The sequence below is a fragment of the Rhinolophus sinicus genome, chromosome 6, assembly GCF_057876585.1.
Source record: "Rhinolophus sinicus isolate RSI-liver-muscle chromosome 6, RSI-T2T, whole genome shotgun sequence".
Taxonomy (NCBI): Eukaryota; Metazoa; Chordata; class Mammalia; order Chiroptera; family Rhinolophidae; genus Rhinolophus; species Rhinolophus sinicus.
Genome location: NC_142506.1, coordinates 69583144 through 69608141, shown reverse-complemented (window position 1 = coordinate 69608141; position 24998 = coordinate 69583144). Strand labels below are relative to the sequence as shown.

Sequence of the window (24998 nt, the reverse complement as noted above, 5' to 3'; positions counted from 1 at the left end):
TAAAAGAGGTCTGGGTTGTGGTTACGTCTGAGAAGCAGTGAGTGGGAGTGAGTACACGAGGTTTGGTTCCCGGCTAAGCGGGTCCAAGGGCAAAGACCCGAGGCTGGGGAGGCGGGGCTGGAGCTGCGCTCTTAGGCCGTCTTGGTTAACTTTGGTGGCTCCCGCTCGCGGGCCGCCTGGACCACGAGTGAAGGAGCGGGGCGCTCAGGGACTGCGGTCACACCTTCCGCCGCCACTGAGCTGCCCCTTTGCCGCCCCACACCCGGTCAGGCCAGCCCCGCCCATCTCCCAGCCCCTTGCGGGCCTCCACCCATAACGCCCCCGCCCCTTTTGGGGCCCAATCATAAAAGTCCCCGCCCTTTCCGGCTCCGCCCTTCCGCCCTTTTTGGGCTCCTTTTGTCGTCGGCCCCAGCTCTTACGGTTCCCGCGTCTTCCCTTCCCTCCCCTTCCGGCCCTACAACGTTGATCAGGCCCGCCGCTTCAATCTCCCCGGCACTTGCATCCCTCCGGTCTTGAAAGTACCCGCTCTTTCCGGCCCCCCCCCCCCCCGCAAACGATGCCCTGCTCTTGCCAGTCTCCGCCTCTCCTGGCCCCACCCCTTACCCCTACGAGCCCCCCGTCTTGAAAGTCTCCGCCCTTTCCTCCCCAAGGCTCTCATCAGGCCCACCCCTTCCGGGCACTTGTAGTTTTCAAGCGCGGGGCGGGGGCTGGAGGGGCGGGGTTCAGCCCCCGACCCGCCCTTTCCAGGCCCCGCCCTTTCCAGGCCCCGCCCTTTCAACTCCCTGTCTCTTCCGGGTCCGCCATTTCCGGCACCGACTCGTTCCAGGCCCCGCCCCTTCCGCCACACTGCCACTTTCCGGTCCATAACTTCCGGGCTTGCCATTTCCGGACTCGCATTTTTCAGGCCCCACCCCTTCCGGGGCCGCCCATTCCTGCATCGGGGCTTTCCAGGCCCCCGCCCCTTCCGCCACACTGCCTCTTTCCGGTCCGTAATTTCCGGGTCGGCCCTTTCCGGGCTCGCATTTTTCAGGCCCCCGCCCCTTTCGGGCCTGCCCCCTCCGGCACCGGCGCTTTCCAGGTCCCATCCCCTCCGGCACCGGCTCTTTCCAGGTCCCGCCCTTTCCGGCACAGACTCGTTCCAGGTACCGCCTCTTCCGCCACACTGCCCCTTTCCTGTCCGTCACTTCCGGTTCCGCCCTTTCCTGGCTCGCATTTTTCAGGCCCCACCCCTTCCGGGGCCGCCCCTTCCTGCATCGGGGCTTTCCAGGCCCCCGCCCCTTCCGCCACACTGCTTCTTTCCTGTCCGTAATTTCCAGGGCAGCCCTTTCCGGGCTCGCATTTTTCAGGCCCCCTTCCCCTTCCGGGCCCGCCCCCTCCGGCACCGGCGCTTTCCAGGTCCCGTCTCCTCCGGCACCGGCTCTTTCCAGGTCCCGCCCTTTGCTGCACCGGCTCGTTCCGGGTGCCGTCCCTTCCGCCACACTGCCCCTTTCCGGTCCGTAACTTCCGGGCTTGCCATTTCCGGACTCGCATTTTTCAGGCCCCACCCCTTCCAGGACCGCCCCTTCCTGCACCGGGGCTTTCCAGGTCCCGCCCCTTCCGGCACCGGCGCTTTCCAGGTCCCGCCCTTTCCTGCACCGGCTCGTTCCAGGTCCCGCCCTTTCCGGCAACGGCTCGGTCCAGGTCCCGCCTCCTTAGGCCACAACGCCTCTTCCGATTCCGTCACTTCCTGACCTGCCTTCTCCGGGCTTTCCGGTCACGCCCCCTCGCTGGCCCCGCCCTTTTCTGGCCCCAGGTCCCACCCAGGCCAGGCCCCGCCTCCTGCCCGCCGCGTTGCGTGTTGTGGGATCGCTCCGCGGGCGCGGCGTTGGAGGACGCGGAGCTCGGTCATGGGGTTCCAGCTGGTGAGGCCCTCGCTCCGTGTCCTGTGTCAGGGGAATCCGTCCCATCTAGTCTGGGCACTCAGCTCCGGACCAGGGGATCTCACCGCCGTCCCCGCCCTGGATGCCGGGGTCCCATGACCCTGTCCAGGGGACCCTTCCGACCCGGGCCTGCTCCCGCGCTGGAGCTCGGGGCTGCCACCCTCAGGGCGGCTGGTCGTGCGGGACGGTCACTACCTGTGCCCGCGGCTCTTCCCCCGCGAGTGGTCACGCTGCCTGCTCTCCCCGCAGAACCCAGGCCTGCTGGCCTCCCTGGGGGTGGGGCTGCTGACTCTGCTCGGCCTGGCTCTGGGCTCCTACTTGGTTCGGAGGTCCCGCCGGCCTCCGGTCACGCTCCTGGACCCTAATGAGAAGTACCTGCTGCGACTGCTGGACACGACGGTGAGTGGGAGGAGGGGGCGGGCTAGAGGCGCGGCCAGGGGCCCCCCGCGGTGGCCGGGATGCCCTGGTGAAACGCTCACCCCTCCTCCAGACTGTGAGCCACGACACGAAGAGGTTCCGCTTTGCCCTGCCCACCGCCCACCACGTTCTGGGCCTGCCTGTGGGTAAGGAGAGTGGGGGGTAGGCGCCTTCCCCTGCTGCCCTAAGGGGGTGATTCTCCTGAAACACGCTGCTTGAATCTGTTTCTTCCACACCGTTTCCCTCCCCACCTCGCTGTGAGGTGCCCCTGGGCCGTTTGTAACACTCCACAGTGCTTTCTCTCCGCAGGATTTGCACACATTCTCCTCCCATCCCCAGCAAACACTAACTTTCACCCGTTGCCCAGACCCTCAACTCCCCTGCTGCTGCCGCCAAGGTCCGGGCAGTAACCGATAAGGGTTTCTCCATGGGGAGGGACAATCCGTCAGGGGGCTCGAAGGTGAATCGTCCCTGTCTGATGGTTCATTGGGACAACAGTGGGAAGCAAGATGCCCTTGTTCTCTCCAACATCCCTGAGGTTTTTGAAAGGTGACAGGAATGCAGCACGTCCGTAAGCAGCCCTTACGTAGGTCTCTGCATGGTCTCCAGGCAAACACGTCTACCTCTCTGCCCGAATTGACGGCAGCCTGGTCATCAGGCCATACACTCCCGTCACCAGTGACGAGGACCAAGGCTACGTGGACCTTGTCATCAAGGTAAGGGGGTAGGAAGGAGCCCCAGGGGCTCCTCAGCCTGGTCTTCCTGGGATTTGTAGAAACGCCCAAGGTTGGTTTGACAGCAGGAGAGGCATGTCCTGTGTGACTGTGGAGGACGTGTGTACCCCAGCTTAGGGAGTGTCACTCAGCAGGCTCAGAAATCCGTGATGGGCCCAGCACTGTGCTTCCCGTTCTGTCTCTCAGGTCTACCTGAAGGGTGTGCACCCCAAATTTCCTGAGGGAGGGAAGATGTCTCAGTATCTGAACAGCCTGAAGATTGGAGATGTGGTGGAATTTCGAGGGCCCAGTGGGCTGCTGACTTACACCGGGAAAGGTAACGGCCCCACTGCTCCAGCCCCTGGTCCTCTGGGCTCGGTGTGGCTGTGTGTGCGTGTCATGTCAGCCCTTCCCGTACACACAGCTCTGGAGTCATAGAAAGGCTCACTGTCAGCCCTGTTTGCCACTTGACTTCAGCAGCCACAGCAGCGGGGAGGTTTTAGGCCTGTTCCCTACCCCCCTGAGCTGCTTGGAGAGCCGGAGGCAGCTCCCAGCCTCCCTTGGGGACAGCGGGTGCATTACTGAGCCTCCTCAGCTGCTCTGTGCCACTGGGAGGGTAGATTCCCACCTGGCCCCATGCCTGTCCCCTCAACAGGGAGTCACCCTCTGCCAGCGGCGGCTGATGACTCATGGTGGCCCTCACCTGACTGGTCGTTAGTAACGCGGGACATGCAATCCTGGCCCATTGTCTCTCAAGTAGCATCATGCTACTCAGCTCAGACCCCACCCACACGCCAGGGTCAGATTTCACGCAGCTGCTAAGCTGGCGTGGAGTATTTTTAATTCTGCAGCTGCCATCTTAGCTTCCTCACTGAGTTCGTTCTTCTGCCCCGTCTTCACTTCATTTCTCAGGGAATTTTAGTATTCAGCCTGACAAGAAATCTCCAGCAGAGCCACGAGTGGCGAAGAGCCTGGGGATGATTGCTGGCGGGACAGGTGTGTGTCACTGGGGCCACCCTCCCGCCATTGCTGATGTCACCACAGAAACTTGCAAGTGGTCCTCGGGAGCTTTGGCGGTTATTCCCAGCAGTGCCTAGGGCTCCCCAGTACGTGAAAAAGTCATAATCAAGTAGAAACCAAAAGAATTTTCACTGATAGAATGAGAGACAAACCATGTGGGCTCTGCCGAGAGCTCACGTTGAGTGGATTTAATAACTTTTAGGTAGGACAGAGAAGCAGCGAGAGATAGTACAGTCAAGAGGAAAGAAAATTGACATTTCCGTGTCGGAGACACTGTGCTGGTCTTTTACGTGTGTGTCTGTGAAGTAGGTCCCACCCTCCGCTCTTACAGATGAGGAAATGCAGCTTCACCAGACGGTTTCCACTGGTGCCCCGGTAACGCACTAGTGCCCAAGTGAGCTTGTGCCAACCCACGTGCACTGAACCTGCGAGCCCAGTGCTCCAGAACCATCACGTTGAGTCAGTGGGCTTGTAGCACCTGTTGACCTGTGAGTCCTAGCCAACAACAGCCTGTGAGGGGACGAGTCTCAGACTCATCCTTAGAAGGAGTTTAACAGTCAGTACACTTAGATGAACGTCGAGTGTGATGACAACTTGTCCTCCAGACATGAATTTTCATGAGTTTGGGGCAAAGGGCATATCTATCCAGAAACTTAGGTGCAGGATGACACAGCAGGGGACCGGCGGTGAGCGGGTGGGTTCCCACAGAGGGCCTGTTGCCTAAGGAGTGGGGGCAGGAGCAGCCGTGGCACGTGTGTCTCTGGTCTCGTGCAGGGATCACGCCGATGCTGCAGCTGGCCCGGGCCATCCTGAAGGACCCTGAAGACCCAACGCAGTGCTTTTTGCTTTTTGCCAACCAGGTTGGTTTGCTTTCCTCGGTCCTGGGACGTCACAGTTGGGTGGCTCGGGCTTATACCAACGGGCCTGTTCTAGCCTCAGCCCGCGGTGCCCCCTGCAACGTAGAATGTTCTACTGCTATAAGGGGGCAGGGTGTTGAGCCAGATCCTGCCCCTGGCTCCAAGGAAAGCAGAAAAGATAACGTTTCAGGAACCAGGCCTGAGCGTAGCTGCCTGCTGCTTGGGTGTCCTTAGATGTTCCATCATCTTCACGCCTGTGAATGAAGGCTCTTGCCCTCCCGTTCCCGTCATCCTGACTCCCTGACGGTCCAGTTTATTCCTGGGACTTGAACGTTCTTTTCCGCTCCTGACTGGAAAGTGGTTACAGCAGAACTTTTGTATTGGGGCTCAGAGGTCCCTAAAGCCCTCGCTCCCGTCTCCTTTCAGACGGAAAAGGACATAATCTTACGGGAGGACCTGGAGGAGCTGCAGGCCCAACACCCCAGTCGCTTTAAGCTCTGGTTCACTCTGGATCACCCCCCAGCAGGTACCGCCCCACTTCAGGACACCCCACAAGCCGGGCCGTGGCACTGCGTGGGTTCACCGTGGTCTCCGGGTCCCTTCCTTCCAGTTGCTGCTCACAGGTGGCAGCAGGAATGACCATGCTGCTGAGGCGGGCTGAGTGTAGCCACCAGCTGCCGCTGCCACCTGACACCTCAGGAGCCTCCCGGGGCCCTGGCCCCCACGTGGCTCTGTACCCCTTGCCAGCACGGGTCTGGGTGTCAGTTGTCTCCTCTTCTCTGCACTTCAGGTTGGGCCTACAGCAAGGGTTTTGTTACCGCTGACATGATCCGGGAGCATCTGCCTGCTCCAGGGGACGATGTGCTGCTGCTGCTCTGTGGGCCACCCCCCATGGTGCAGCTGGCCTGCCACCCCAGCTTGGACAAGCTGGGCTACTCGCAAAAGATGCGCTTCACCTACTGAACGTCCTCTAGCTTCCCTGGTCCCGCTCCTGCCCTGTCCCCAGTCAGTACTCATGCTGTAAGCCCTAGATTTCTTCCTGACAGGATCGGCCTTTTGTCTTTCTCTGGAGCAGAAATCTGGGTGGTACCTGCAGGAACGGCATCCCTGTAGCCCTGGAAGCCACACACACGTGCGCGCGTGCACGCACATACTGCCTCAGGTCAGGCCGTGGAGCAGTCTCTTCCATGGGCCAGAAAGAAGCAGGTACATTTGTTCCAAGACGAGCCAGTTTCGTGGTAGAGTCACCCTCTTCTTATGTCTGATGAGAGGAACAGTCTGTGTCGTGGATTTTACTTGCTGTTTGATGCTTTACTCCTCGCAGGTTCTGTGTGCCTGCTGAGTGGACTCCTAGAGTTAGTTACAGAGATGGCATGAAAGGTGGGTGGTTTTTGCAGACCTCATAGGAGGGAATCTGAAACATGTATTTGTGTGTTTGTCTGTCTATGCCCCTGCCCGGGCTGGAGGGCAGTGGCTCTCCATGGGCTAAGACTGCTGCTTGTGGCAGGAACCTCTGCTAATAAATGGGGCTGAGGCCCCAGTGTTTACCTAAAGGGCCGTTGTGTCTGGGGTCCTTGTTTCCAAGCTTTCATGCCTGAGAATTTGGGAGGCTTTCCTAGCAGTTTCTCCCAGGTATTACAGAACCTTTGAGCAGTTGTACCATGTGCTGAAATAAGACCTGTCACCAAACTCAGTGACTCTCTTAACAGCGGTCTCAGCAGAAACAGGAGCTCAGCCTCTCCCTGGAGGCTTTTAAGGTGGGGCAAAGAGTACAAGTTGGAGGCAATGCTTCCTGAGCCCAGCTACCATCACAGTGGTCCTTCTGCCTTCACCACCATATTCACCCTGCAGGATACCTTGTAAACAAAGTATTGCTTTCTGTTCAGAAGGTCTCCTCTAAGAAGTAACCTGACACCACCAGCCCTGGGCAGAGTTGGTGGCCCACGCCCACCCCTCCTGACTGCACTTCCCTCTGCTGTGACAGTTTGACCCAGTCCACTCCCTTCTCCCAGGGCCTGACAGGGCAGCTTCAGATCTTGTTAGTCCCACTGGGACAGTCCCATCAATCTCAGGAGGAAGTCACCGTTGGTTTTCTGCATGGAACTATGTTGTTTCTGTGGGGCTCCTGAAAGAAAGGCTGGGGTACCTGAGAATTCACCCCTCCACAGGGCAAAGTATCAGTACGTTCTGTTGCTGGTATTGCAGCAAACATTTCTTGATGAGCTGGTATGTGTATGCCACAGGCTGTGTGTGCAATGGGAGACACTCGACTACCTCACCTCCATAAAGGACAGTCTTGCTTAAGATTGTTGGGCACTGACAGGGAAGCAGCTCAGCAAAGAGAGTGTCTCACCCAGAAGTTCACCATGTCTTGTTTTGCCCTGGCTTCTGCCTCTTCCACTCAACCTGCAAACATTCATTAAGGACCTGCCTCGTGCCAAGCACAGCTCAGCCTGAGGATCCGATGGTAACCGAGACGGGTCTCAGACCCCAGAGAACTCATAGTGCAGAGTAAGATAGACCAGTGGGAAATAATGACAACGTGCTTGATACTGTGGTGGAGATACAGGTGTGGGTGGGGGAGGGGAAGGAGGAGGCTGAGAGTCAGCGATGCTGAGTTAGCAGCCGTGGACCAGGCACTGCTAAGAGCTCGCCACATAATTTCATTTTTCCGTCATCCTGTAAATCTAAAATGAGGATTTGCCAAAGGTCATACAGCTGGTCCCGCTGGAGAGAACTGAACTCAGCGCTGTGGACAATGACACATAAGGTCTATGAAGCACTTTCCTGGCACCAGACTAAAGCCTGCATAAAGTGTCTCACCTGGTCCTGACAGACCCTGTGAAGTAGCACCACTTTATCACCAGATGTCGGGGGCGGTAATTACCATTTGGAGGGTCGGTAACATGCTCAAGGTCACAGGCTGGCCAGGGGCAGGAAACCTGGGTGTGCGGACTCCAGAGACCACAGAGAGTTAATCCCCACCCTAGGCACCCGTCTACGGTGTCGTGCGGGCGGCCTGCGGGGTCTCAGCTCCCGCTCCCCATATAAGAACGCAGGACATGGTGAGGCCAAAAAGGAACACCCACGGAGCCATGGATACGGGAGTCATACCACTGTATTCTCGCTGGGGCTGGGTTGGAGACACAGGAAGCAGGAGCCACACTGTCCGCAACCCGCCGTCCTAACTGCAACCTGCGCTTGCCAGCCACCATCTTGCTAGCCCCCATTTTCTGTTAGCGTAGCCACAGCGATTATATCAGTGGCCAATGGCCCACTGGTTACAGCCGACGGCCAACTAGCCACAGCTGATGGCCATTTACTACCCGAGCCAGCACCTTTCCACGTGAGGCCGAGAGCCTGGAAACTGCTCTCTGGGGCTCTGTCCCCACAACGGTTATGGTCAGTTTCCTCTGCAGGTACCACTAGTTATGCACCATCCTTCGGAGGACGGAGGAAACGGTCCCTCAAGTCATTTCCCACGTTGCGTGGTTCAGAGGGTTGCAGCACCACGCTGTCGTCTCCCATCTGGGGCCACCGCAGCAGCGGGAGCGGGAGCCGGGAGCTGGAGCTGGGAATTCCCGGGAGACTAGCTGGAACCGATTTCGCTGTTTATGAGGAAATAACAGCCAAACTGAAGTCTCGCCCAGGGAGGGACCGCGAGGTTGAAGGAGGATTCAGCAGCTCAGGCTGGCGGCGGTGGTCACCAATGCGATGCAAGGAACGTCCCGGCACGGAGGGCAGGTGCACCGAGGGGGTGCGGCATGGCTTCGCAGGGTCCGTGCAATTCCCCGAAATTCCTCCGCGCCACGCAGCGCTGTGTGCGACTGGGGGTGTGGCCCTCGCGAGCTGGGGCTCACGATTGGAGCAGAGCGAGGGGCGTGGCCGGGCGGAGCGGGCCTGTGATTGGCCTGCGGGAGGAAGGCCGGGTGGGAGGGGGAGCGGGGCCGCGGCGCGGAGGTGACGTCGTGTGTCGCGCGCCCCTTCCGGCCCGGAGAGCGTACAGATCGGGGCCGCTCGGCCGTAGGCCGCCTCCAGCGCCGCGAGATGTAGCGCGGGGCCCGCGGTCCGCAGCTGAGCCCGCCTCCCGGCCGTAAGTTTCGGCGCCGCCGCAGCGCGCGAGTGGGCGGGGGCGGTGGGGCGCGGGGAGCCCGGGGCTCGGCCCAGGCCTGCGGCGGGGCGTCCTGGGGGTCCCGAGACCCCTGGAGCCCGCCCGGCCTCCCGGCTACTCTGCCGTCCGGGCTGTAAACATTTCCGGCCCCTCCCACTGCGCGCCGCCTCCGACGCGACCTCGAAGCCACTTAGGGCGTGGAGGCGGCCGGCGGTCCCGGGGCTGCTGTGTCTTCCCAGCCCCGCCGGGGCGTGCGGCGTCTGGATTCAGGCTGTGGCTCGGGACGGCTCAGGCCGGAGCTAAGTGTGGTCCAAAGGCTGCCGCCCAAGGCAAGTGGGGGGGACGGGGCGGGGTGAGGACCTCGTTCGCGGGGCCGCCTCTGCCGCGGGGAGCGCCTGCCTGTGGTGGCCTGGGAGCCCTGAGGGTCCTCCGCCTGCCGTCTTGGGCAGGGCAGGCCTGACAGCGACCCCACCGTGATGTTGCAGGCGGGGAGGTTGGTGGACAATTGACCTTTACTTAACGGTGCGAAATCTAAACTGCTTTGGAGGACAACGAAATTTCATCCCCTCAGAAATCTGGCATTGACGTAAGGCATCTTATGTTTGGGACTTTGGGTCTGCACGCCTTTGGTTTTTAAGAATGTAAAAGAGATAATATGCTTTCCCTCAGTTTCTCGTGGCCATAGGCGGCGGCGGGAAACGACGAGGCAGGTGCATTTACTGTAACACAGGCTCAGCGTCCCGAGCAGTAGGAGGTCTACATAGCACTTACTAGGTGAGCCATTTCCCCAGGTATCAAGAAGACAGACCACAGAACAGCAAGGATTTAAATCAAGTGACCACTCTAATGGCTAGTTCTTTTCTGAAATGAGGTAGTAATGGGTCTCTTCCGGGCCCTTCTCTGCCGATAGGGTTGGGTCACCTCTTCTGCCAACTTCTGTTCCTGGTGTTTTATCTCATCTGCACAGTTGCTAGGGACTTGGGGGGGGGGGGGTGCTAACCAGATTGTGGTATCAGGGTAGCAGTTCCGAGCTCACAGCCACTGAATCTCATTATTCCAGAAGTAACTTCTGTTACTGTGCAGTGGCTGGTACCTCCGGAAGCAGTCTTAACAGCGGGTATGCTACCTGTGGAGGTCTGTCTTGAGTGGACTGCTGTAAAACTGTATCTGCTTGCAGAGTCGGGTCTGAAAGCGTTTTGTTCTCAGCAGCCAAGAAATTCAGTGATTCCCAAGGGATTAAAAAAAAGGAAATAAATTAACCAACCACTTGCCTGCCAGTAGGAAACCGTCTCAGGCAAGAATCAGGAAGCTGCACTGATCCGCGAGGCTGCTGATGGAGGAAGCACACCGTCACGTAGGCTTTTAGGCTGCTTTCAGTTTTTGCAGTCTGGCCTCCTTTTACTTCCCCAAGACGCTCTTATGGAAAAGTGGGTTCGGGTTCTTCGCTGCCATGGGGCCAAATTCTTTCAAGGCTGCCTTGGTTCCTACCGCGGTGCCCTCCTGGAATGCCCTGTTCCCATCTTTCCCTGTCAAGGTCCTTTCTCACGTCTCCCAAGAACCTTTCCTGTCATTCCAGCGGAAACGGAATCCCCCCCAGCACTTAATGGCGTTTGGCCTTGTAGTGATGTTAGTGGGAAACAAGTTATTGCCCCTCTTAAAGTAGAGGCTGGCGACCCTTTGGAGCTCCTTTCTCCACCGTGTCTGCGTAACCACAGTGCTGTGCGTTCCTCAGTGAGCAGCAGGGGTTCTCAGGTGGGTAAAAGAACCTGCGCTTCCTTCTAGGCTGGGGAGTGTGTTCCCTGTCTCCTGGGACATTTCCCAAGGTCTCTGTTTCCCTCTAATTATAGCCAAACCGAAACTCCTTAACACACTGGATACATCGTTTTGTCCCATCACTTGTGATCACACTAGAGAACTAAACAGTCATCTTTAAATCCAGAAGCTTTAGTAATTATGGTGGGTTTTTCTGGAGCTAGTACTCATCAAAGTCATTACATTTAACCTCCATGTGTCCATCCTTAATGTGACCCCTGGACTTTGTTCATCTCACTATGCTCAGTTGACTCCCTTTTCCTGCTCAGAGTGTTGGGGGCGTGTGGTTATTATTTATGACGTTTGGAGTTACCTTGGATTGAAAGGTCCTGAAAGTGCCCTGTGAGTGCCTCCGGGCTTACGCCTCATTGGCTTTTGTTTCATTGGGGCTTCCGGGACATAGTGTGAAGTCATCACCGTGTTACGTAACTTCTGACCATAAATCTGTCATGTGCTGGACAGCAGGTATTGAAAACGGGCTGGCGTGGAGCTCCTCCACATGCTGTATACTGTTTGCTTTTTTTTTTTTTTTTTTTGTCATGGCATTTGAAAAGCTTACCCGTCTGTTCGGGATCAAAAGACCTCTTCTGTTGGGAGAACTTTAACTGGAGAAAAGCTACAAAGGAAGTTAGATTGAGATTTTCCACTTCAGACTCTTACGTCAGTGACTGTGCATTGAGTAGGAAAGCTGAGGCCCGTCACTGGTGGGTAATTTTCACACAGGCCTTCGCCCTGACTCACTGTCCCCAGCAGTGCTTTGAGCGCCTGCCCAACAGAGAGAAAACATAGAGGAGAAGATGACTGTGTCCCTGTCTTTACTTCTGGCCTAGGCCTGTTTACCACAATGGGAGTTGGGTGGGCATACATGCACCTACCCATGGGATCGCTAAGGTCCAGTGACCCCCAAAATGAAAACTTCCAGAAACTTTGTGCCTTTGATCCCGGGGAAGGAGTGTGCCATAGCCAGGAAAATGTCTCAGAAAACTGCAAGGGAAATAAACTCTCCAGCTAAGTGGCTGGTGACTGAGAATCAGTCCCCCCGAGTTTGGCACAGGGTTCTCTCACTCACAGGAGCACAAATGCCTCCCTGCCTCCACAGCTCTGTTCACTAATATTACAGCTTCATCCAGTTGGAAAGCTTAGTGGTCAAGACTTATTCGCTGGAATTGAAATCCCATCAAAAATGCTTTCCAGGGAGTTTGACCCAATTCTGTTTTGCTGTATTGGGCGTGGTGAATTTGAGGGAAATGTGTTTGCGCTAAAATACCTGGATACAGGAGACTGGTAGGAAGTTGAAGTGTATTTGGCTTTCCAGAGTGTTTTCACAGTCAGTGTTAACACTTTGAGGGTTTATGCCGATTTTTTAGCATAGAGACAAAAACGCTTGGAGTAATCCCGAGTTATCTGTGAGCGGTCCCCTGTCAGAAGTTACATTTTCAGGGCCTCGTTTTATTACTTGCTCTTCTTTCTTGAAAGACCTCCGATCTCTGTCTCCCTCCCCTGTCTGGGTTGCTACAGTTTAGAAGACCAGAGTGGACAGTGGGCTTTGCTCTCGTGCTGACTTCCTGGCATGGACTTCAGTGCATGATGACGTGGTGATGAGTCGTAGCTGGTGGCTGGTTTGTGGCTTAACTGGGGTGTTAGGGTTAGTGACTGGGTCTAGGAAACAATGCTGAGGGGAGGTGTAGAAGCTGGGGATGGAGCAGCTGGAGGGAATGAGAAGAATGACAAAGTGATTTCCACTGAAAGGGAAAAAATTTGGGTTATGGCCAGGAGACTAAGGTCATGCTAAGAGAATGCTGGACCTTTCAGATCCAATGAGAAAATTACAAGAATACCAAACTAAGTTCTGCATCTGATCTCTGAGCCTAATGCCCAACTTAAAGTTTGTCTGTAGTATTCTCATAGTTATACAGCATTCAGAATAGCTGAACTTAGCTTGTGGTCATTCTGCTTTAGGGGTTCTCTCCCCTCACGGCCCTCCTGGAGCAGTGACTTTGTACATAGTTACCTGTGCCATCTGCCTGTAGACTGTTTGAAGACGGTGATTTAACTCGTTCAGTTTTGTATTTTGTACAGTACCTTAGACTGCCTTAGGGTGCTAGTGCTAAATACACTTGTTAAATACTCTGAGTGTGTTGGCTCACTCTGGGGAAAAGGATGGGAGGAAGTCCCACAGCAGAAGAAAGAGCATGAGCCCGTAGCCAGTGACAAGCAGTTAAGAAGACATGTGCTTGCCAGCTGGAGTGCTGCCTCATTCATTCGTTCGTTCATTCATTTGTTCGTGTGTTCATTTTGAAATGTGGGTTCTGACCCAAATCAGGGACGTGTGTTAGTTTGTTGTGCGTGTAGTGTTGTATCAGAGAACCTGAGAACAGTGTTTTGGGCTGCCTCTGAAGTGCTGGCAGCAGTGTATCCTCCTGAGGCTTCCTTCTGCAAATGCCCAAAGCTACGCGCACAGATTGCTTCCTAGGAAAGCTGTTGAGTAGGTATATTTCACGGGGAGGAGAAGTATATTTTGTAGTCAGCCTGTTGGAAAAGCCTTCCCAGGGTTCCTTCTCATGTGGCTTACCTGTCCCTGGAGGTTCTCAGGGGCCGCGTTTCCCGTTCTCCATGGTCTCAGTTGTTGGCTGGGACGGTGAGCTGGCACCTGACTTGTCAGACTCTTGCACATTTGAAGGAAGAGGAACTTAGTGTTGACACCATGTGACACCTACAGCGAGCTAATGTTTGCTCTCTCGAACTAGATTTGCCTGTTGTTTCAGCTGTGCTTTGGGTTAAGCAATGGCATGACTCTTCTGAAACTTGAGAATTGCCCTCACCTAACTACCTAGACCCAGTTATAACCCCCGAGAAGGAGTTGTGACTGCTCTTGGATGCAGAAAGACGTCAGAGACGTTGGTGTAGTGAACAGCCATGGGAGGTAGGTAAAGTCGCTCCCTCAGGAGCAGGGTCATGCTTACTGCCCGTTATAAAAGGTGCAGGTTCCCTAAGTTGAAGGTTCCACCCCTGTAAAGCAGTTTACTCCATGGGCAGGAGTTACCTGGCAACCAGGGCAAGAAAATGCTGTCATTCTGGGTACTGCGCTTCCTGTGAATAATGAACTCCTTTGTTTCTGGGAGGAAAAACGAGTAATTTACAAGATAGTTGAAGTCTCGGGGCACTTTATCCCTCTTTGCAATATTATTTTCATCTCTGAGGCCTGATTGAAGCCTACTGCCTGGAATGCAACTCAGGGAAACCTGAAGTTTTTGAGACTTTTCCTAGAAAACTGACTTCTGGGTGGCTCTGGTTTTCATAAAGGATCTGTGTGCCTGTCTCCAGTTTCTGAAAAACCAGTCCGAGCACGGCCTAGGTTATGATCTGCGGGGGCTGGGGCAAAGCTGCCTCCTTAGCTTCAGCTTCCTGCTTCCAGGTGCTGTGTTTCCCCGAAAATAAGACCTCACCGGAAAATACGCCCTAGCATGAGTTTTCAGGGTGACATCCCCTGAACATAAGCCCTAACGCGTCTTTTGGAGCAAAAATTAATATAAGACCCAGTCTAATTTTGGGGGAAACACAGTAAGTTATTGGTTACTTTAAGAAGAGACTGCGGTGAAAGCTTGTTGTCCAAGTGTCGAACCAGGCTGGAACCCCACAATAGAATTAATAGACTCTGCAATAGAATTAATAGAACCACCAGCTCCTAGACCACAACAAGCTCCTTTTGCACACAAGGCACAGCTGTCAGAGCACTGCCAGGGTTGGGACCCCGCTGAGTTGAGTTGGCATTTAATTCCTTCTAAGCCTGGGAGGTCTCGTAGTAAATACAGCCAGGCATCGACTTCATAGTTTTGCTCCACAATCTCAAAACCACACCTTTCTTGGGCAGCATGGCTGTGGGTGATAGGCTGGTTCCTCATTCAATGGGCTCCGTGCCTGTGGGAGGGAGGTGAGGATGGGGAGCTGCTTTTCTGTGGTGACAGTTTGGTACAGAAACCACAGGTGCTTTGAAGGCAAGCAACCAGGTGTTATATTTTCAGCCTTATTTATAACATTAGCGAGGTTCTCAGTAAAAGATGATATTAAAGAGGTAGAACGAGGAATACATTTCATTTTAGCGGTTAATTGGCCTTCAGATTTGGAGACAGGGTGTGAGTTGATTAGCTAGTGTCTTATTCAGTCTTGACTTGTGGAAATGAAGCTATAAGAGGAATAAATGGTCAGCACCCGTCATGTTTGTGTTTGCTTTCTAGTGTCTGCCATCACAGGGAGATCTCTGCCCCCCAGGGCTGGGACGCCAGCCTTTCCCCGGGCTGAAACTGCAGGATAGCGAGGTACCAGCCAGATGTCTTCTCACAAAGGGTCTGCGGTGGTACAGGGCAGCGGGGCTCCTGCCAGTAACAGGGCGGCGGACACGGTGGAGCTGGCGGAGCTGGGACCCTTGCTGGAAGAGAAGGGCAAACGGGTAATCGCCACCCCAAGCAAAGTAAGTTGTCTTCCCAGGAGTCATTCCCTGGTGAGAGTCTCTCCTTATACCTCTGTCCATCTCCATCTTTTAAGATCTCAACTCCCTCCCCGAAAAGTGAAACCCCAGCACCCGGGAACGTCTCAATCTCTGTCCTAATCATGCTATATTACAAGTATCTTTTTATTTGTCTGTTTTTCCCACTGTTGGCTTTTACGAGTTCACGTATCTTTATAACCCCAGTATTTAGCACAGGCCCGAAATCCAGTAAGTGCTCAGAAAATGTCTGGGAGTGAATGGAGGCAGCTGTTAGGATTGGGTTTGGCTTCGTGTAACAACAATCATTATAGCTTTGACAGGATAGTCGTCTCTCTCCAGTAAAGGAATTCTAGAAGGAACCAAGCCAAGGCCAGTCCGCAGGCTCCACTCGTCAGGCCCCTGTCGCCCCTCTTCCATTCTGAGCTGTTATCATCACCCCCACATCCTGGCCACACAGAAGAGGGAGGGGAAAGGAGGAGAAGGCCCACCGTCTCGGGAAGGCCTCACCACACTGCTCATTACGTCCCTTGGGCCAGCACTTAGTGACGTCGTTAACCTTCAGCTGCGGTGGCTGTGAGGCACCACAGACTTCACCGTCGGGCCTGCGTAGTGACAGTAACATGGTGGTCCTGAACAAAAGCAAGGACTCTGTCACTGAGAACAACAGAGAGGATTGGGGTAGGCCGGCGGGATCTGTATCTCCAAGTCTGAGGCCATTTGCTCACCAGGGACCATCAGCAGGAGGGGGAGAGAGCCTAGCTCTGCGAAGGGGCCGGGGTGCCAGGCCCTCCATCCCCGTGTTGGCAGTCTTGGCACAGAGAGAAAAGCCTCTCTCCGGGGTGGGCTTGTGCTGTCCCATGCACACACTTTGTGTCAGGGCTCCTTTGGGTACAGGAGGCAGCGGCCCTTCTGTGGAAGCAGTTGTGAGGCCCTGGTCCTCCTGGGAGCTGCTGTGGATGCAAAGTTTCAGTCGCTGCAGCATCCCCAGTTAGTGGTCAGGGAACTACAAACAGATGTCAATTGTCAAGGGCCCCTCTGAGACTCTGGCTTTCTCAGTGTGCTGGGAATTTACTGTTCTGGCACAGAGAAGTGTTTGGGAAGCAGGGGAAGTTGAGAACCACTCTCCTAGAGATGAGGGTGGGCCATTCAGACTTAAAGAACGTGTAGCACTGGTGTGCTAACCCTGAGTCGCTCTGGTGGCGGTGCCCACCACCCTCTCCTGTGTGCTGAGTTGAGCTTTCCCTCCAGCGTTTATCTTGAAATAGTGTTGTAAACTCATTAAGTACCATGCTTTTGGAGAAGGGCCCCCGAGGCCCTGTGCCCAGGAGAGAGGCTGGACAACAGGTGTGGAGGTGGGTTTGTCTGGATGCTCCTGAACTGCAGTCGTGTGGTTTGTGGGCTGGCTCCCAGGATTCATTTTTGGTGCTTTTTTTTTCCCTACAGGCTGAAGAAGAGCAAGCATGCCCAGTGCCCCCAGAAGAGGAGGAGGAGGTGCGGGTCCTGACACTTCCCCTGCAAGCCCACCACGCCATGGAGAAGATGGAGGAGTTTGTGTACAAGGTGCAGCCTCCGAGCTTCTGTCCTGGCAGGGGCGGGGCCGCGGGCTAACTGGGCGTGCCCAGCTGGCAGGCGTGCGCTGGGTTGAAGAGCCTTTACTCCTGTGGATTTGTTTTTGCTTAAGGTGAAGTAAATCCAGGGAAAGGCTAGCTAAACTTCTACTGCCTGATGTGTTGGGCATTGTTCAAAATATATTCTAAACCAGGAGTTCTTAAATTTTTTTGCTATGGATCCCTTTGGCAGTCATCAACATATTAAAGTGTGAAATAGTAATATGGGCTCCTGTATTAGCACATAAATATGCGTTAATTATAAGCTAGAGCAGTTTATTAAAACTTATAAGTTCTAAGTAATGATGAATAGAAACAATATTTTGATATTTGCAAAACTAATGTGTGAAAATGCCTATGCTTTCTGTTGGTGACAGAGTCACAAGTTCTAATACTGCTGTGGCTTGTTCATAGTTACAATTGAGGGAAATGTTAAATTTTAGTTAAAGGTGAGTGAAAAAGAAGATAACTTTTTTCCATCCAAATTTCCATCTACTCCCTGGATTCTGTCCACTGTCTATGTGTCCTAGGTCACGAACCCTGCTCTAAAAAGACAGTCTCAACCTACTAAGAATCTAGAATCTCATGAGGAGAAGGATAGAGCAGGGGACAGCCAGACTGTCCTGGAGGACAGCGACAAAGGAGAGCGAAAATGTATGGTTTTTAAAAGCCATGTGCATAATTTCTAGTTCTTTCTTTTCATTCACTAGATGATTTACTTAAGTTTGAAATTTCAAGTAGCGTAAAGTAGGTCCTGCCATATTTTTTTTAGATTGAGAAACACTTACCTCAGCACATCCACATAAACTAACACGACTCTGGAACATCGAACAAAAGGGTCAGTAGCAGGAGAGCCTCGTTCATGCTCTTGGGTTTCTGCAGGTCCAGGCTGGTCCCCCCGTGACCTCAGCCCATCAAGAGCCTGCCCGAATCCTCCCAGACTGGCTCTGTCCTCTCTTGTCCTAGGGCACTGTTCCCAGAGAGTGTATATGCAGTTGACCCTTGAATAACACAGCGTTAGGGATGCCAACCCCTGCACAGCTGGAATTCCATGTACAACTGTGACCCCCCCTCCCCAAACTTCAGTTGTCCCTCGGTGTCTTCAGGGCATTGGTTCCAGGAACCCCCCTCTCCCGACCCCATACCAAAGTCCGCGAGTCCTCACGTCCCTCACGTGAAGTGGCAGAAGTCACTGCGGTCAGCCTCTGCATCTGTGGTTGGTGGGGTCTGCATGTGTGAAACCTGGGGACAGGAGGGCCGGCTGTGTTTGCAGTAAAGGACCCACGCGGCCCCAACCATGTTGTTCACTGGTCACCTGCACCCTAGGTGTGGGAAGGCCGCTGGAGGGTCATCCCGTACGACGTGCTCCCGGACTGGCTGAAAGACAACGACTACCTGCTGCACGGCCACCGGCCGCCCATGCCCTCCTTCCGCGCTTGCTTCAAGAGCATCTTTCGCATCCACACGGAGACCGGCAATATCTGGACCCATCTGCTTGGTGAGCAGTCAGGCGGGCAGGGCGGTCCTGGCTGTCCTCTTAGTGCCAACGGAGTGTATGGCCTTTGTCCCTGGGAGGGAGCACAGGGCTGTTGTGATTGCTTGATGGTGGCTGGCGTTGGGCCAGCCTTGAAGCTGCCACTGAGCTCATTGAGGCCATCGTTGATCTTGAAGCGGCAGGGCGGGGCCGTGGGGGTGGGGCGGGGTGGGGCGGGGCGCCTAGCAACGGGACAGGAGGTTGCCACCGGGGCCTTCCCTTGTGCTGCCGGCAAGGGCTGTCCTTGCCTGGGCGATTCCTGTTTCGTAATTCCCACAACCAAAGGCCAGCGTTTTGAAAACTGGTCCTTTGGTCTGGATTTAGATGAGCGGCACCCTTGTCTGCTGCAATTCAGACTAGTCCTGTAGCAGTCACTACAGCAGGTTTTGGTCCTGCCGTAGCAATGCTCACGTTTGCCTCTCCTCTTCTCCCTCAGGTTTCGTGCTGTTCCTCTTTTTGGGAATCTTGACCATGCTCAGGCCAAACATGCACTTCATGGCCCCCCTGCAGGAAAAGGTGGTTTTTGGGATGTTCTTCCTGGGCGCAGTGCTGTGCCTCAGCTTCTCCTGGCTCTTTCACACCGTCTACTGTCATTCAGAGAAAGTCTCTCGGACTTTTTCCAAGTGAGTTGAAAGAACGTCAGTAGGAACCGATAGTGCACTGTTGTCATAGCTGTGGTCCAAGTGCTGATGCACTGAGACCCCCAGAGACCCCTGACGATGCCCACGGGCCCAGCGGGAAGGCTGGCCGTCGTGGGTGTGACAGGCAGGTGACGAGCTTTGCTCTTAACTCCTTCACGCCAAAGTTCAGGGCAGCCCCCTCCACAGAAGCAGCCACGTGCGGGTACACTTCCGCCCTGCGCAGTGCTGTCGTGAAGCGTGGAGAGCAGCAGTAGTCGTCCCTCCGGTTGGCCTGGGCAGAGCAGGGCATGGGGGCAGGGGGGGTGGCACTCCTGCCACCGTGGAGTGGAGCTTATCTTGGCTGCCCACACGTCGCTGCCTGGCTCAGATGTCCATCCTCTGAGCTCCCAAGTCCCCAGCGTGGAGCCTGCAGTCCATTTGTTGGCTTGCCCTTGTTATGCTGGGCTTTGGTGGTGGTGGTACGTTACTGTTTGTCCCCAACACCGGTAACAGATCCATTTGAGTGATTTACAAAGTCAGTTAGAACAATACCCCTTAATACTACTCCCAATTTAAGGGTTTTATTTTTAGAGCTCAACCTATCAGAGCCCTTCCTGAATGTGAAGCAGGGAACTTTCTGGATTTAAGTACCCAGGAGGGGACTGTGGCTGCTCACGGCGCAGGCAGAGAGAGCTCCGTGACCAGGATTCTTAGCGACTTCTCTGCAGAGTAGAAGGGCTTGATCTTGTAGAATTGATCCAAGACATAGGGCAGGTTGTATGGGAGGTGAGGGGCGACTGGGCACGGTCAAATCTGGGAGCCGGTGAAGAACAGAAAGAACCAGGTAGACGAGCCGTGGGAATTCTTCGTTTCTCCACTGACGCGGTTCATTTCTGTGGCTTTTGTAGACTGGATTATTCAGGGATCGCTCTGCTGATTATGGGGAGCTTCGTCCCCTGGCTCTACTACTCCTTCTACTGCTCCCCACAGCCTCGGCTCATCTACCTCTCCGTTGTCTGTGTTCTGGGCATCTCTGCCATCGTCGTGGCCCAGTGGGACCGGTTTGCCACTCCCAAACACCGGCAGACAAGAGCAGGTGGGTAGGAAGACCGTGGAACCTGGAGCCCCACGGCTCAGCCCAGGGCCCTAAGGCGTGCGGTTTGGGGACCCCAGCCTCACCCTGGGTTGTGATCAGCACTCGTGGAACAGCATGGGTTTTCAAAGCTCTTTTCTCCCAAGTTTCGTAATGTTTTCATAGAAGGCTAATAGGCCGTTTAATTACTACACTGGCCAGTTAGCTGCAAGTGTAGAAATGACTGCTCTTACATTTGGTTTGAGAAAGTTAAAACGGACAAAGCACAGTTGTTGTAGTGACGTGAATCCTAACCATTCAAAGCAAAGGGTTAAAATTGAAACAGCTTGACATGTTCTACCAGGGAGTAGAAGGTAGGTTTGGTGAAGGACAGACCTTGAGGATAGACACTGGTAACGACTTTTGTAACAGCCCCACGCCCAGACATCTGTGCGGTCTCACCTCGTCTTTCTTCTACTCACATCTTACTGGAAGTTAACGGCGGTGTTACGATGTCAGCAGGACGTCAGATCGGTGTACAGGCCACGCTCACAAGCAGTGTTCACAGCAGTATGGCAGAGCCCACACCACAGGCTTGTCACAGACCTTAAGAAACGTCACCTAGACTTTATTTTAAGCTTTACTTGCAGCAGCACACCGATTACCTCTTTTGACTTAATTCTGGTGTTTTAACCTTTGCTTAAAAGAATCAACTATTCATCAAGCACTGAGCACATGCCAGGATTGTGCTCTGCATGTGGAGGAGGGAGTCCAGCCTGCAGTCGTGTACTGTCGTGGTGTTGACACATGCCCAGCTTCCCTTGTTTGTGTGTCCCAGCAGTCACACACAGCTTCTGTCGGGGTACCTCTCCCTGCTCGGGGTCACAGGCCTGCTGACCGAGTCTTTTATGGTCTTAATGGGAAACCCATCCTGCTCCTCTCTGGCCACCGGAAGCCTGACCGTCGAGCTTCTGTACCCAAGTCAGCCATCAGGGGGTTTGGCCAGACCATTTTGCCTAGGCTTCTTACCAAATGCTAAAGACTGTGAGATGTGGGTTCTTGGTCCTTAAAAGGTAATAGCTGTATAAGCATTTACACAGTCTTTTTCCCATTCTGGGTGTCCAAGAAACTGCTGCTGACTTCTCCATCTTGTGGCCAAATGTCCTAAGTAGGCACTGGCCACCAGAGAACAGCTAAGAGCCATGGACGCGTGACTGCAGAGGCGTCAGTGCCTTGGTGGAGTGGCTGCCTCCTGCTGACTGCCGGCTTCTGTCTGTGCAGGAGTGTTCCTGGGCCTGGGCTTGAGCGGCGTGGTGCCCACCATGCACTTCACCATCGCCGAGGGCTTCGTCAAGGCCACCACAGTGGGCCAGATGGGCTGGTTCTTCCTCATGGCCGTCATGTACATCACTGGGGCCGGCCTCTACGCGGCTCGCATCCCTGAGCGCTTCTTTCCTGGAAAGTTTGACATTTGGGTAAGAAACGGCTCCTCCCTGTGGTGGGTGGGGACTGGCCTAGAGTTAAAAGTTGTGAGTAAAGGGCAGTACGAGACGGGGGGTCGGGTACTGTTTGGGGTACATACATATACATGGGAGAAATAACCAACATTAACATTTTGGTGTATTCCTGACAGGACTTTTAACATTTTTTCTACAACAGATATATCACTTTCATGATATAAAATTTTAAGGCGAAACTAGAAGAGGCAAAGGCTTCCTCCTCCTTACTCCCAGTCCTTCCTTGCCACTTCCCTAAGGACTCTTCTCGTTGTTCCTACAGTTCCAGTCTCATCAGATTTTCCACGTCCTGGTGGTGGCGGCAGCCTTTGTCCATTTCTACGGGGTCTCCAACCTGCAGGAATTCCGCCACGGCCTGGAAGGCGGCTGTACTGATGACTCGCTCCTCTGAGCCGTCTCTCCTGAGGGCGGGAGGGACTTCCCAAGTGCTTTTAAACACAACTTCTTTGCTGAAGTGACAGGAAGAGTCTCAGTTGTCTGTTTCTAGAAGAAACCTCTTAGAGAGTTGAGTCCCAGCAAGCTTCAGCCCACTTCCCATCCTGGGACAGTAAATTTTCCATTTCCCTGGCTGAGGGAAGGTGGGGGTGGCCAAACGTCACCATGCCCCTCCTTGGCAGTCCCCTCAGCAAGGCGACTCTGTCCCTGCAGAGTACTTTGAAGCTCATGTTGAGATTTTACCCCTCCTCCAACCATTTTGGGGAAAAGTGATAAACTGGGACTCTTCGGAAATTCTGTTTCTGGAAGAAAAAGTCCCTCCCTTACCCCGTCCTTACTTTGTAACCTGGCTTATAACAGGCCACCGTTTTTGTAGCACACTTTTCAAAAACAATTGTAACCGGTCCCGTCTTTCCAGGGCCTGAATCTGCTTACACAGCAGGAAGAACAGAGTCACCAACTTGGATGCAGCCCGGCTAATCATGCAAATGTGTCCAGGCTTCAGATAACTTGAGTTTCAATGTTTTTTTCTTGGCAGAGTAATGTAAAATTAAAAAGGGGAAAGATATTTAATATTTAATACTAAGCTTTAAAAAGAAATCTGCTATCATTGCTATGTATCTTGATGCAAAGACTATGGTGATAATAAAAGAAAGTACAGAAGACAGTTAGTGTCCAAAGACTTAACATGCGTGGTCTCAGCTGCCTGCACATCTGTCCGTGGATTAAAATCAGCAAAGTCGTCTCAGGTCCTGCTGAGGCACAAATCTGGGTCCTAGGCATTGCTCGGCCGGCGCGTGTGGGCCGTGGAGAAGCCCGAGTGAGTTCCCAGCATCTGCTCCTCGATACAGCCTTGTTTTTCTCTACTCATTGCACAGAATTTGACGAGAGAAATTCACACACTGTATCACTCTGTAGTAGTGAGAAGGCCCTCAGAGGTGTCAGGCTATGTCCCTTTTGAGTATCCAAGGTAAGCACATCTGAGAGCTTAGTTCCTTTCCGACTGCCTGCCATGCTTACGGTTGTGTCGTCAGGAAGTTAGTCCATGTTTTCTGTGCCTTTGCAAATCGTACAGTGTCACCTCCCAGCTAACGGGCAGTTAGACGGGAATCTTCCTGAGTTACAAAGACGGGTTCACGTCAAGGTTAGGTTTGTACACTGGGTGAATAAGGGATCATTTTAAAGAATAATCTGACTAGGCTGACAAACAGGAAGTTTCTCAACCTCAAGTGGTAATCAGGGAAATGCAAACTAAAACCAAAGTGTGACTCCACCTCCTCCTTCCGACTGACACATTAGATAGAAGCCCTGACGTGTGGGTGTGGGTGTGGGTGTGGGATGCCATTGGGAGCAGGACCAGTGTGTGTGGACATGCGTGGCGTGTGTGCACGTGTTTCACCCCCAAACAGTTCATGAGAGACCATGAGATGGACCTGAAGTCCACTCTGGATTACTTCATTTAAAAGCACTTGTTCTGACCACTAAACTGTTTCCTTAACGGCTCACGGCCTGCATGTTGAAAAACACTACCCTTGAGCAACTTGGCTTGTATCAAGAGACTCACTATAGCTGGCCACAACTTGAACGGAAAAAGAAATCTTGGTTTAGCTGCACAATGAAACACTACTTAGTTACAGTGACGACAACACGGTTGGATCGCAAAGATTAGGGGGAGGGAGGGGAGCAATTTATGAAAAAATCAGGTTCAGAAATTTGCAAAACCAATGCTCGTTTAGGGGTATGAATGTGGTAAAAATTCAAAAGGAAATGTTAATTTAGGCAAATGGTGCCTCTGAAGGGTAAGAACCGGAGGAGAGGAGGGACACGCTATTTCAGAACTTAGCTCGTGCCTTGTAACTAGCTGGTCAGCACTTGGTGTTCCTTAAACCATGCGTGTTTTTTCTTGCATGTATGTAGTAAGGGGTTAACAAGAGGAGCTGATGGCAGAGCACACGCTGCTGACCTGCAGGGTGCAGTGGTCACAAACGCCTGTACGCTGGGGACAACCCACTGCAGCTCAGTGGCAGCGGTGCCCTTTGTGGAGGGGTGTGCTCTCTGGTTCCCCACACTGCCCAGTCCCTGGAGGCATCTGTTTGCAAGCTCTCCTGTCGCATCTGATCCAACGCCATCTTCCACAGGAAGTACGGAGGCCGGAGCGACTGAAATCCGGTGTTTTCTCATTTTCAGTAGGAGACAGGACCAGGGAAAGAGGGTCTGAGACAAAGCGTTTCTTGAGCATGTGCTTTGTACTTTGCGTATGTCATTTTGTATCTTTTTAACCCTGTGAAGTAGGTGGTATTATCCCATTCCACATGTGAAAAAACTAAGGTCCCAAAAGACTAAGACTTTTTCCAAAGATGACAGATAGGATCAGAGCCTGTATCTGAATCCAGACCATTCTGAGTTAAACCCCATGTTCTAAAGCCTCCGAAAAGTTCAAAGGCATAAAAAGGGAAAAACCTCCCTCCTGCCCTGTCTCCCAACCAACCAACCACATCCTTTTGCCAAAGAAACGAATGTTACCACTTAATTTTCAATATTTCCAAATGCGTTCTGTACATATACAATCAAATAGAAATATATTTTCCCAACCTTTGTATGCAAATAATAGCAAACTGGACGCACTGTGCACAACTTCAGGGTATTTGAGGGATGTGCTCTACTTTATTGAACCAGCCCCCTACTTACACGGACGTGAAGGTGGTTTTCCATATAACCTACGACGACCTTGCACACACTTCACTTTACGTGTGCAAGACTGTGTATGAAGGAAAAAAATGATAAAAATCTCAGTTAAGGATGTCTGTATTCGTAACTTGAGTGAACTTTTCCAAATGCGATAGAACTTGTACCAGTCCTGCAGTTCACCCCCAGCGTG

The 24998-nt window shown here is 53.7% G+C and overlaps 2 protein-coding genes across 6 annotated transcripts; both read left to right on the top strand.

Annotated features, from left to right (window-relative positions):
* The first annotated feature begins 1742 nt into the window (after positions 1-1742).
* On the top strand, positions 1743-6479 carry CYB5R1 (cytochrome b5 reductase 1). Its single transcript, XM_019750941.3, has 9 exons — positions 1743-1901; positions 2169-2318; positions 2410-2482; positions 2946-3052; positions 3257-3386; positions 3962-4045; positions 4844-4929; positions 5353-5452; positions 5717-6479. The coding sequence occupies exons 1-9, from the start codon at positions 1887-1889 to the stop codon at positions 5887-5889; spliced, it is 918 nt and encodes a 305-aa protein (XP_019606500.2). The 5' UTR covers positions 1743-1886; the 3' UTR covers positions 5890-6479.
* Positions 6480-8860: 2381 nt separating this feature from the next.
* Positions 8861-22787, top strand: ADIPOR1 (adiponectin receptor 1). Of its 5 annotated transcripts, XM_074317141.2 has the most exons (9): positions 8915-9019; positions 13615-13772; positions 15085-15317; positions 16779-16895; positions 18269-18440; positions 18913-19099; positions 20005-20192; positions 21450-21643; positions 21948-22787. In XM_074317141.2, exons 3-9 carry the CDS (start codon positions 15177-15179, stop codon positions 22074-22076), a joined length of 1128 nt encoding a protein of 375 aa, XP_074173242.1. In that variant the 5' UTR covers positions 8915-9019; positions 13615-13772; positions 15085-15176; the 3' UTR covers positions 22077-22787. The 5 variants fall into 5 exon arrangements, with proteins under 5 accessions (XP_019606486.1, XP_019606487.1, XP_074173242.1 ...); XM_019750927.3 differs by lacking the exon at positions 13615-13772 and having other exon boundaries at positions 8861-9019; XM_019750928.3 differs by lacking the exon at positions 13615-13772 and having other exon boundaries at positions 8861-9019; positions 21828-22787.
* The last annotated feature ends 2211 nt before the right edge of the window (positions 22788-24998 follow it).

What these genes read in the sequence shown, in the direction of transcription:
- ADIPOR1 (XM_019750927.3), top strand. Translation starts at nt 15,177, where the DNA reads ATGTCTTCTCACAAAGGGTCTGCGGTGGTACAGGGCAGCGGGGCTCCT. An exon ending in TGGAGGAGTTTGTGTACAAG is followed by an intron (nt 16,896 to 18,268) that starts GTGCAGCCTCCG and finishes CCTGCACCCTAG; the next exon opens with GTGTGGGAAGGCCGCTGGAG. An exon ending in ACACCGGCAGACAAGAGCAG is followed by an intron (nt 20,193 to 21,449) that starts GTGGGTAGGAAG and finishes CTGTCTGTGCAG; the next exon opens with GAGTGTTCCTGGGCCTGGGC.
- CYB5R1 (XM_019750941.3), top strand. An exon ending in TGCGACTGCTGGACACGACG is followed by an intron (nt 2,319 to 2,409) that starts GTGAGTGGGAGG and finishes CCCCTCCTCCAG; the next exon opens with ACTGTGAGCCACGACACGAA. An exon ending in ACGTGGACCTTGTCATCAAG is followed by an intron (nt 3,053 to 3,256) that starts GTAAGGGGGTAG and finishes TCTGTCTCTCAG; the next exon opens with GTCTACCTGAAGGGTGTGCA.